The following is a 12345-nucleotide window of genomic DNA, read 5'->3' on the forward strand; positions in this document are numbered from 1 at the left end:
TTTCACCGACCTCGGAAGGATGACAGGCTGTCAAAAGGATGACAGGCTAACCAGGTTGTGAAAAGAAGGGTATCTTGACCTGGACATGGATATTAGGTGGGTTTTCTTTTGATTGATGTTGATGAATCAGTCTTTTCCCCAGTTACTAACATTCTCAAGATCCCAATTTGGATTGACGCTGGCTTGAAGGCGGAATGAAGCAGGCAGGCAGCAAGCATAAGTTCTGTGTCGGTTTGAGTCACCAGCATACATGGCGAGCCGAGATGAAATGTTGTGTGGCACGTAAATGTTGCAAAGCAGAAGCATCGAAGGCCCGAACACAGACCTGGGAGGTACCTGCATGAATGATATGGGCTGCAGAACATTGACACTCATGCCACACAAAAATGTGGTGATCTATTATTATTCTGAGATTCTTGCCACAGATGCCCAGGAATACCATGTGACTGCAGCTTGTGAATGAGACCCTTGTGACAATCTATCAAAAAGCCTTGGAGATGTCAAGGGCTACATGTCTGGCCTTGCCGCACTTGTCTGGGGCCTGGTTCAAGTGTTCAGTTGTGAGGGAAAGAACAACACCAGTCGATCGGAAATGATGGCATCCATCCTGAGCATCAGTTCAGAGATTGTGGACTTCGAAGAAAATGATAACGTGCTCGTCGATGAGCTATTCAAAATACTGTGCTCCTTATGGGAAGAAAGCTGATCGGCCGACATTTGGAGGGATCAGATTTCTCCCCAGAGCCTTTAAAGGCAGGTACAACTGAAGCTAACTTCCAGAAAGATAAGAAAACAAACTTTGTTAAGCATAGGTTGTGCAGGTTTGACAGAACAGGAGACAATTCTGGCAAACACGTCTTCAGGACAATTGCAGGGATACAATCTGGTCCAGTGGCTTTTAAAATGTCAAGCCCTTGGATGATCTTTCCCAACTATCTGAGGAGTGAAAATAATAGTGGATGCAATATTATTAATAATAATAATATTAATGTTCACACGGGTGGGACAAGTCATGAATGATTGATTTTGGTCATCAAGTGTGGTGTCTACAGCTCAACGCTGCACCACTGGAGTTAAGATTGGCCAGTGAAGTACGATGCAAAACCACCTCTTGCTTTCCCTCATTTCCATTTTGTGTAATCTTTGAGAAATTGTTTTTGGATCACCAGACATGATCAAGAAAGGGTGTGTGAAGGTGTGTGTTCACGAAAGGGTGATTCATCTTTGGTACGTGTTAAAGAAAGGCAAATATACACTTGTGTTGAAGAAAGTGTTCAAGATTTGTATTTTTTAATTTACCTCCACCACCGAAGGTGGTCGGAGGTTGTGTTTTCACCCATGTTTGGCTGTAAGTCTGAGAACAGAATACCTCAAAAAATTATCAATGGATTCAGACGAAACTTAGTCGACAGGTTTGGTGTATGACGAGGACAAATTGACGACATTTGGTGAAAATCCAGATCTGGATACGAGAATGTCGAAAGTGATTCTTCACCATCGAGAGATGGGGACAAAACCGATCCAAAGCACGATATTTCAAAAGGTTGTGGAAGAGTTGGCTCGCTGACAAGAATAAGCCGATTCGATTTCAGTTCAGGTCCGGATCCAGATTCGGCCTATCAGTGGGATACAAACCATAAACTTTTCAGTCTGGTGGAGGTGTACACTCTTCCGAGTGCCGTTCCAGATATATTTTTTATTGAAGACATGGATTTGTTCATTGCACATGTACAAGAAAGGCTGATGGATAGGAGTTCAGGTGTGTCAAGGAAGGACTTCGTATGATTGAGGATGCAGAATCATCAGGTGGCTTTGGAGGTCAACTTTGAAATGTGGTTTGTCCAAGAAAGATCACGCCTGACAGTGAGATCTCGTATTTTAAGTGACTGATCTTCCTCAAGGCATTGATAGGAAAGTGGATGGGGTGGGGAGGGGAGCGGGGAGGGGAGGGGGGAGGGGTTCCTTCTGAAGAGAGAGAATGAGCATATCATATTTGTCACCAGGATTGAAAAACATACAACAAGTGTTTCACCATCTTGCGATTTTGTCAAGGTCTGGAGAGAGGGAGATGCTGCAGGCAACCTTTCTGAAGAATGAGGGATGTCACAACACAGGGTGAAGTCATCAGCAAATACACAAAAGAGGATTTTCCATCGAGTCAGAGAGATTATTCATGAAGAGCAGGAATAGGACTGGACCTCGAACACTGCTTTGGGCACTCCAGCCTTCACAGGGAGAGGAGATTTTGTTTCTTTTGCAGCCTGTGGCTGCTGGTTAAATCATTTTTCAATAATCGCGGCTATGCCGCAGATGTGCTGCCCATGTTACCAGGAAGCTGGTGCTCAAGATGACAGGCTGAGTCAACCCACTTGGTATTACATCAACAGGAGCTCCAACGGCACAACAGGGGCTTGAACTCAAGACCCAATAATCTTAAACCATCACCTTAAAATGTTAAGCCAACAACAAGCTGGAGAGGAGATGAAAGGATTCTGTTGAATGTCACACGTTGACTTCTGGAATGGAGGAGTCAGGAAGCCATGTGTGACGTTGGCCTTGGATGCCGAAGGCAGAGAGTTTGGAGAGTACTGCAGGATGCCAGACTGTATGAAAAGCACGAGATCGGTTCAGAGAGACGCTCTAATATTGAGGGCCTGCATCCATTGCTGGGTGAGTGGAAGCAGCATGTCCAAGGTGGAGTGACTTGATCTGAAACCAAATTCGTGAACTGAGGTGAGGTTGTTTGATGTGGAAATCATGACCGTTGGTTGATCAGTCAGAAATGGAATATTAGAAAACACCAAAGAAGTTGCTTCGCACCTTGGCAAGGCAGCATCGAGTACTGCCAAGTTGCCCGTGCGGTGTGGATGTTCCGCTTTTGAATGATCACGGCTAAACATGTATTAACGAGCTGTGGGAAAAGAGAAAACATGAAAGATGAGAGATTGAATGAAAATAGAAAATAATGAAGGGTTACAATCACTGTGTGCATGTTTTCAGTGGAACGGGACTTCATGAAAAGTTGACAGTCTGTTGAAGAAAAGGGCTATAAAATCGGAACGAGAGCAAATTTCAAAAAAATGGCTCGTGTTGGTCGAGATAATAGTCCACACTATCTGAATCACGAATAACATTTGATCTCTCTTGATAAACGAGGAAAGAGATACGATTTGAAATCGACAATTTTCGCAACTTTGACAGCCTCGTGACATTGACCTCGACCTTGGACGACCTTGAAAGTTATATCGTTGTGCAGGTCTCATCGACCTCTATCTATTCCACTATTGGTTATTTGTCTCCACTCGGTTTGATTGTGGACGGACGGACGTACGGACGGGTGGACAGACTTCGAGACTGGCTTCATTAGGTCATCTCCATTGAGATGAGCTAAAAACACATTAAGTTACATAATCTACATTTTGCGTGCAGAGAAAAACAGCTTGGTTACAAAACGAACACATTCCGCATCAGGTGGAACTGGCACAGGTTCGGTGTGCCGTGCTTGACGGACACAAAATGGCTTCCAAATGAAAGTTGTTGCTCCTCCTTGTGTTCAGGGACTCTATTGGAAACACCACCGCAAACCCCAACTGTGTAACACTCTGTATCATTTGGATAAACACCACCAACACTCTCCCCACCCACTGCAACCCTCAAGTGTTATTCCCATTGAAGAAAATGCTTCTTCCTTTATTGAAAATGTGTTGAAATGCTTCTTTTCCCTTGTTTCTCTGGCATCGGCACCCAACGTGGTCTTCGTTATTTTCTTCTTCTTCAACACAGGCACATTTTGGAAACCTGTCTCACACGGAAATAATGCTTCTGTCATCCATCCTCTGGTTGCTGCAGCTCGACCTTCCTCCGTGCATTGAACAAAATGCCATCCACCCATCCCACGATGTTCATCACAGAAAGTTAAATGTGGGAATCTTGGGAAGTTGTTTGCAGAGGTTGTCTGCACACAACAATCAAATCCTGTTCACATGATTTTGCAGTGTCAAACCCCTCCGTGTCAGAGCTCTCCCAAACATCGACTTGCAGCCCACGTCCTTCCTCGTGTCCCACTCTTCAGCATCCCTGCTCTTCACCTCTCCTCTTTCTGCATCCCCTTCATGCCATCCTCTCCAAGCTCCCCGCAAACACACCCCTGTCATCTCATCTCCCCACTCTTCCTGCCCCTCTCATCTCACCCCATACCACAATAAACCAATCCTGCTCCATTCCACCCACAACTTCTCAGCCGAAGCCCACTGAAAGCCTTCTACCCTGTCCCTCAAACATCTGAGGCCACCGCTCTATCCTGTCAGATCTCCCAATCCAAGCTGCAACTTACAGCCCAAACAACATCTGTTCAACAGAATCCTTTTTCCCATAGGATGTCTCTTACACTACCCATGCCTACATGAGTGGTAAACAAACTACTTCCGACATGCGGTTAATTAAAATAGGCTGTTAAACATGGAACACTTTGGAATTAAATGCGAATCAGAACAAAAAAAAAATGGAAAGCCTCATGGAAAGCAAATACAACTGAGGGTAATCTCAGTTCCTTCCATAAAGCTCGGAACAAATGTGCGTCGGCGCTCGGGAGAGCCAGAAAATAACGTTATTCTCATCTCAAGTCTGAACTCTCAAACCTCTTTCCCTCCTCCAAATCCTGGTGGCATCTTATCAAATCTGTTTCTGGTGAATGTTCCCCCTCCATCCCCTCCCTCACATCAAATGGCCGCACAGCTGACACTGCCTGTGAAAAGGCTGAATGCCGAAACTCCGTGTTTGCTTCCAAATCGTGTCCCAAACCCATCGCTTTCTGGACCCACCTTACCCAATCGCACCCAGCTGTGACTGGACTCTGTCCTTTTCTCCTGACACGGTTGAGAGCTTGCTGTCAAACCTCGACTCAGATTCTCCCCACGTATAATAAAAACCTGCTCCTCTGATCTTGATCAACGTCTCTCTTTTCTATTTACCCTCTCATTTGCTCAAGGTCATCTGCAATCTGCTTGCAAATCAGCAAACATTCCCGCTCTGCATAAAAAAGGTCCAAAAACAGATCCCTACAACGACAGACCAATTAGCCTTCTCCCAATCATCAGCAAGGTTATGGAATCCATCATCGCTTCAGACATTAAATCCTTCCTATTCTCCAATGGCTTAATTTCCAATCATCAATTTGGTTTCAGAGAAGGTCACTCCACCCTGGATATATCGCTTCTGTTCTCACAAAAATGGATGGAGATCCTCAATGCCACACATGAAATCAGAGGCATATTCCGAGACATATCACATGCTTTCGATATGATCTGGCACCCTGCCCTGCTCACCAAATTCTCTTTATATGGTATCCAAGGCCATCTCCACTCATGACTCGCAGACTCTCCTGTCACAGCCAACGTGTGGCCCCAAATGGAATTCTCTCATCACGTCTTCCAGTCCAGGCTCGAGTTGCTCAAGGCAGCGCTCTGCACCCTGTTCTTTTTCTACTTTCCATCAATGATCTCTCTGACTCGATGGAAAATCCTCTTTATCTCTCTGCTGATGACTCCACCCTCGGCCATATCATCTGTCATCCCTCAGATCGGCAATCAGCAGCTTCTTCCCTCTCTGCAGATCTGGAGAAAAATAAAAAACTGATCAAACACGTGGAACATGTCTTTCAATCCTGACAAATATTCACACTCTCACGATGTCTCTCCGAAAGGACTGTCTGAACCTCCCCCCGCCCCTCACCCGCCACCATGCCAATCCACTTTCTCAACAATCCTCTTGAAGAAGTACTTTCATTCAAGCTTCTGTGTCTCACTATCTGCCATGATCTTTCCTGGGACAGCTACATTTCTAAACTGGCCTCCAAAGCCACTGGGCACAGCTCCATTCCGCAACATCCTTCCGCGACCCACCTCAGCTCCTGACCACATGCAAAGCTTCTGTCTGTAGCCTGATGGAGTAGTGTTCTCCCCAATGGGCTGGTGCTCCCGCCTCTCACCTTTCTGAGTTTCACGCTGTGGAAACCAAGGCATTAAGGATCGTTGGTATCTCCCACAACGAGGCTGAGTCTTTGGGCCTCTCAATCACTCTCTCACTGCAGGAAGGTCGGTGGTCTTTCTGTCTTCTGCTGTCTCCCCTCTGGTCTCGCCCCCCCCTCATATTTCCACAGGATGCTCAAGGTTTCTGCCAGCAACTCCCTTCTGCTAAAACTCCCAAAAATCACGAATCACTGCTCACCTTCACACTTTCATTCCACCTTTTTCTTGCCTTTGGAATAATCTCCCACACTCTCTTCAATCCCACTCTTCACTCCAGGTCTTCAAAAGAGCTGTTCACCACCACTTCCCGTCTTCCCCAATCCAAAACCACGAACTTTTCCACCCCAAATCCATCTCTTTCAACCCAATTCCCTGTCTTCCTTCCCAAAAGTTCCCTGTCGTGCAAGGTTCTGAAAGTCCTTGTGGTGTCCATCTTGTTTACCCTGTGTACCCCAATCTATCCCTCTCCCTTCCACAGATCTCCGAATAGCTCTGTTCCCCACAGTTTTGCCCTTCCCTCTCCGCTACTCTTGTCTCCTGCCCACCTTGTTGTACGGTGTGCGTTCGCTCTCATTCGAGCCTCGACAATGCATACACAACAAGTGAAATCCTTCAATACAGCGCGTGTGGTGAAGCAAATGAATTCACTAATTTTGAAATATGCAATTTATGCTTTTTCAGTTGAAAAACAATTTAAAAGCGGACTTAATATTTGAAATGTAAAAATCTTGTTATTATTGTGATAAGCACCTTTATATATATAACAGAAGGAATGAAATCGTTCGATACAGCGTGGCAGGGGGCCGCAAAAGAATGATGGCATAAGAGGAACTTAGTTTTCAGCGTTCGGCGCGAAATGCCATGGTGGGCGGAAATGACGTCTTTCGTGCGTTCGTACATGAGAGGAGAGCGTTTCTTGGTTTTTTTCCATCAAGCAATAAATTCAATGGTTTTCACATTTATAACATGTTAGTTTCACAAATTTCATTTGAAATACCCGGGTATTTCCGTCAATTGTCGCCATTTCCGTCTTGGTTACGTCTCGGAAATGGTGACGCCATTTCCATCTACCGGATGGCCATCATTGGCTGTCTTGAGGCACGTGGGGGGGGGGGTATACCCGAGACGTGGTGGACACCTGGGACATTTCAAACTCGGTGCAATTGTATACAGTGCACGCGCTGTAAAAACGACAACATTCACTGTGGATCAAGAATCTAAACGTTTTCAAAACAAAATTGTTCCAAAAGAGATTCCTTAAGTTGCAAGAAAAAAAAATTCATGGTTGAACATCAAGGTATTTCTTGACATGCTCAGGTGTAAGAAATAGTGACATACCAGACTTGGGTGTTAATCTGTCATCCTGATCATGGAGGTTGCAGACATCACTGAAAGCGATTCCACGGAATCCAGGAATATTTTCCAGCTGCACATTTTGGAATCCAATAAACTTTTTGCAGAAACTGGAAAGTTCTTGAATAACATTCTCCAAGTTGATGAATAGACTTCCCAACAGAGAAGATCCTGCAAAATGGACAACCTGCGGTTTCAAAAAAGAGTTCACAAATTTACAGAAGTCGGCATACATTGCAAATTTAAATTTATCTTTGGCGAGAGAGAGGAGCTCTGTTCGCAATGCATCAGAGTCTGTACAAGCTTGAAGAACCTTCCGATTCTCAATTCCAAGTATATTGATCACTGCTTGGGCTGTTTCTGCTCTCAGACCTTGTGATTGGAGCCATTCCAAGAAGTTGTCCATTTCACCGATGACCTGTCAGGGACACAATGCTTATGTTAACAAAGGAAAGGTAATACATGTTATTTTCTTTACTCTGTATTTTATCCAATCAATTCAGGGTTTTGCAGTCAGTTTGTTCACTCCATGTGAGCTTGAGGTAGGCAAACTGACCCCGAGTTGTCTTGCTTGGGTTTGAATCCCGACGCGGCAATAAACTGTTTCCATGGTGTTTCACAGATTGGGAAAGTGATCAACGTGTGTGCCGTCCTTCAGATGAACGTTCAACTGGGTATCCCCTCTCACAGCATTAGTTGGTAGACATTAAAGATCCCATGGAATCTTTCTCGAAGATGTGGCGAGCTATGACTGGCACGCTGTCCTAATTCCAAATTTCTTCTTGAAAATACAGGGGGCACCACATCAGCGGCACAGCCACACTCACAGCAATGATGCAACCAGCAGCCACCGCAAACAAAATGAAAGATCCAAAAACGAAAGTGCCACCCCACCACTCCCACCCTCATTATTGTGTCATCAAGAAGAATATAATCAATGTCCATCGACAAAAACGGAAATGCATCAACAGTAACACCATGGCTCCACAAAACAAGGATGAAACAAGCAGAAAAGACATGGAAGGGAAGAACCTCTTATTCCTTTTCTTCTTTCTCATTTCCTTTCATGGACACCCAGCAGGATTAAATACAAAACCTGCCACAAGGGCAGAGGAGCTCCTTGTGAGCCAACAGCCATCAGTATCTGGTGCCAATTGCATTCGCGGACATCCTCATGCAGTTGCTTACCTTTCCTTGGAGGTTGATGGTGGTAATTGTACTCCGACCACCACAAACCACACTGTCGTGTGTTTTCTGATTCAAGTTTCCCCATTCAAATTTGCTGCTTTGTGAAGTCCTGAAAGTCCCTGTACTGTGCATTTTGAATACCACATGTTCCATCGCTCTCCGTTCCACAGATCTCTTTATGTCTTTGTTCCCCTCCGTTTTGTCCTTCCCTCTTCCGCAACTCTTGTTGTGTGTTGTGTGTTGTCCCTCGACAATATTACATGTATACATACACATGTACATGCATATACAACCCAGTCGTGAATATAAACACATATATTGAAGTGATGACACATATTAAACACACACCTGGAGGGCTCCGTTCCACCTTCTGAAACCCACGTGTGGAGAGAAGAACAAACAAACATCTCAATTTACTTTTACTTGAACTTTCTCACAAATACATCATGAATTTACACTTTCCGAGAAGATAAATATCCAGGTTCAACAAGTCCAGGAACGTCATCTCACAAACACATTCCACACCTCACCGAAGGGATATGTATAGGTTCCAGATGGGGGCGGGAGGGGCTTGCCTGATTGGGGGCAGGGCGGGGGAGGGGAGGTGGGGGCGGGGTAACACTTTCCCTCCGAGTTCTCGAATTCCTGAATAATTTCCCTGTGGAATCCAATTTCACGGAGATGGAATGTGGGTGGAAGGTTAACGAGGAATGTTACATTTTCGACCCACACGATCTTTTTGAGTTTATAGATTATTAATCAGGGTTTTCATCTCCATTCAGATTATGAACGTTAAAAATCCCACGGAACAGGTAAAGTCGGGAATCGAACCTCGTTCCCTCGTTACTCCTCGTTTAGAGATCAAATCGGATATTCAAGTCAATTATAAAATGTTTCTGGAAGTTTTGTTGTTAAAAGGAAGAATGAGGTTTAATTATCGAGGAGGAAGTTTGGTGATGATTTGATTATCAACAAAAGGAGTGAAAAACACCTCATTAAATTAACAATCAAACACCTCAACAAACATTCAATAAAAACTCCTTTAACTTTCCTTCATCGACAAAAAAACATAAAATTATTTTTTATTTAAATTCCCGTTTTTCGTGTTCAATCAGAATTCCCAAAATACCTCTTCCCATCAGTCCCGTCCCGACCACGAGGATCTCGGTTGGAGGTTCTGCACGAGGTTTCCAGGAACAACAACCCGGAAGTTCTTCATCGTCCTCCACTACTTCCACTTCTTCTTCTTCTTCATCTTCTTCATCTTCTTCTTCATCTTCTTCTTCTTCTTCTTACTCCTCGTGTTCACTTTTCTCCTTGTTTTCACTGATCTCCACCATTGTATTTGACGGTTTTGTTATTTTATAAAACACTCCAAGAATGAGGAATTCAATATTCTCCAACGTTTTTATTAAACCGACATCGGAACGTAACAAGGTTTTCACTATACACCTCCTGACCTCTGTCCCCGAGTCTTCTTCCTCATCGCTCTCTCTCACGTCCGGTCGATACACAACACCACGTATTCAGGTGGAGCCCCCGTTGTCGGTCACCTCACATCACGTGGGTTGATTCAGCCTGTCATCCTCCTGAGATCGTCAAAACAAGGACCATCTTGGAAACAAGGGGTCGAACATCACCGGCACAGCCGAACTTCCAGCAATGATGCAACCAGCAGCAATCGGCTGTAATACAAAACCATAAAAATAAATTATTCTCCCGCATTGAAACACAAATTAACAATCCGAACATCAATATCTGCAGCACATGGTTTGTTCACTCGAGTAACCTGGTCCAAAGTACAATCCACATGGTGAGTTCACTCGAGTGACCTGGTCCAAAGTACAATCCACATGGTTAGTTTACTCGAGTGACCTGGTCCAAAGTACAATCCACATGGTGAGTTCACTCGAGTGACCTGGTCCAAAGTACACTCCACATGGTGAGTTCACTCGAGTGACCTGGTCCAAAGTACAATCCACATGGTGAGTTCACTCGAGTGACCTGGTCCAAAATACAATCCACATGGTTAGTTTACTCGAGTAACCTGGTCCAAAGTACTGTGACGTCCACGGGACTTGAACAGTCCCGCCAACGTAGAATGAGCCGAAACGATGGAGGCGGTTTATTTATTTAACCCAAACATGGCGGTTCCAATCGCTCTTCCGCAAACGGGACGAGGAAGGTGGCACGAGTCACTTTTCACTGAGTTGATGTTTATTTGTTTTTCTTATTAACCAGAAATAACAAGACTCGGCAAGAAGAGGGATCCGGGGCGATTCGACGGGATGGTGTGGGATCGGGCGTGGGGAAAACAGACAATTCCAATGAATATACAGATCTCAAACCCTCTAAGGCGCCAAGTACACACACACACACACACACACACACACACACACACACACACACACACACACACACACACACACACACACACACACACACACACACACACACACACACACACACACACACACACACACAAAACGTAGCTACTTCTGGTGGTCAGGCTGGACCGTGGTGTGGACGCAACTGTCCCTGGATCAGCGTCGGACGAGCTGGCCTTGCTCTCGTCAGGGGGGGGCAGGAGAAACCGTGGTGCTGTCGACCTCCTGGTCCTGGCCCAAGTCCGCTCACAGCCGCCAGGGAACCAGTTCTGGCGCCAAATTGCGAGCAGGAGAGGGAGGCAGGTCAGCCCGCCGTTCGACCCCGTACTCCGAGTCAGCAGAACCCCAGAGCCAACCAAGGTGAGGCACGAGGCTCAGCAAGGCTCCAGGACACGATGAAGAACACGATCGAATCAGCACAACAACAAGGTCGCTTTCGCGCAACAGCCTCCACACCAAAAAAAACACGATCTTTTTGTGCCGACCTTCTTCCTCTTCTTTTTCGACCCAAAACAGAACCTTTTTATCCTTGGTCCTCGTCCCTTCCAATCGAGCCGTTTATTGGCCCACCGCCGTTGCCTTCCGCCAATCGTGATCACGGGGCGGAGCCATCCGCTGCACTGTCCTGTGACGTCACGGCCAGTCTCCAGAGAATACCAAAAGGGGTTTACGCAGACACACTTACCCTATCCCGTGTCCCTATCTAATTACGTGACAATTATCATTTCCCCCTTGAAGAAATGAACATTTACTAGACAACTTATCACCACTGAATTGCTACTTATTACATTGAGATCCTGGTAAACTCGAACAGCATGGCATACCTAATTAAACATCCTAATTACCCTTTGAATGCATACCCCCCCCCCTCAAACGTTACAGTACAATCCACATGGTGAGTTCACTTGAGTGACCTGGTCCAAAGTACAATCCACATAATTAGTTCACTCGAGTGACCTGGTCCAAAGTACAATCCACATGGTAAGTTTACTCGAGTGACCTGGTCCAAAGTACAATCCACATAATTAGTTCACTCGAGTGACCTGGTCCAAAGTACAATCCACATGGTAAGTTTACTCGAGTGACCTGGTCCAAAGTACAATCCACATGGTAAGTTTACTCGAGTGATCTGGTCCAAAGTACAATCCACATGGTAAGTTTACTCGAGTGACCTCGTCCAAAGTACAATCCACATAATTAGTTCACTCGAGTGACCTCGTCCAAAGTACAATCCACATAATTAGTTCACTCGAGTGACCTCGTCCAAAGTACAATCCACATAATTAGTTTACTCGAGTGACCTGTTTCAAAGTACAATCCACATAATTAGTTCACTCGAGTGACCTGGTCCAAATAATCTACATGATGTTACTGGACTCCACAAACTGACA

General features: G+C 45.3%; 1 protein-coding gene across 10 annotated transcripts in view; it reads right to left on the bottom strand.

The window, feature by feature from the left end:
• The window catches only part of LOC147006586 (uncharacterized), a 79287-nt gene that overhangs the window by 17008 nt on the left and 49934 nt on the right, over positions 1 to 12345 (bottom strand). For 2 of the 10 annotated variants that reach the window (XM_085868467.1, XM_085868456.1), the window contains exons 1-3: positions 7936 to 9683; positions 7752 to 7797; positions 7365 to 7550 (exon numbers count right to left, since the gene is read on the bottom strand). The exons of 6 other annotated variants lie outside the window; for them this stretch is intronic. In XM_085868467.1, coding sequence (XP_085724593.1) covers positions 7365 to 7550; positions 7752 to 7797; positions 7936 to 7989 — 286 coding nt within the window. In that variant the 5' untranslated portion in view covers positions 7990 to 9683. Of the gene's footprint in view, positions 1 to 7364; positions 7567 to 7751; positions 7798 to 7935; positions 9684 to 10027; positions 10253 to 12345 lie in introns of those variants that run through there. 2 more of the 10 variants (XM_085868458.1, XM_085868461.1) reach the window with 2 other exon arrangements.

This window comes from Eptatretus burgeri, unplaced genomic scaffold, assembly GCF_056783735.1.
Source record: "Eptatretus burgeri isolate ZD-2024b unplaced genomic scaffold, Ebu_testis_v1 Ebu_testis_scaffold_3162, whole genome shotgun sequence".
Taxonomy (NCBI): Eukaryota; Metazoa; Chordata; class Myxini; order Myxiniformes; family Myxinidae; genus Eptatretus; species Eptatretus burgeri.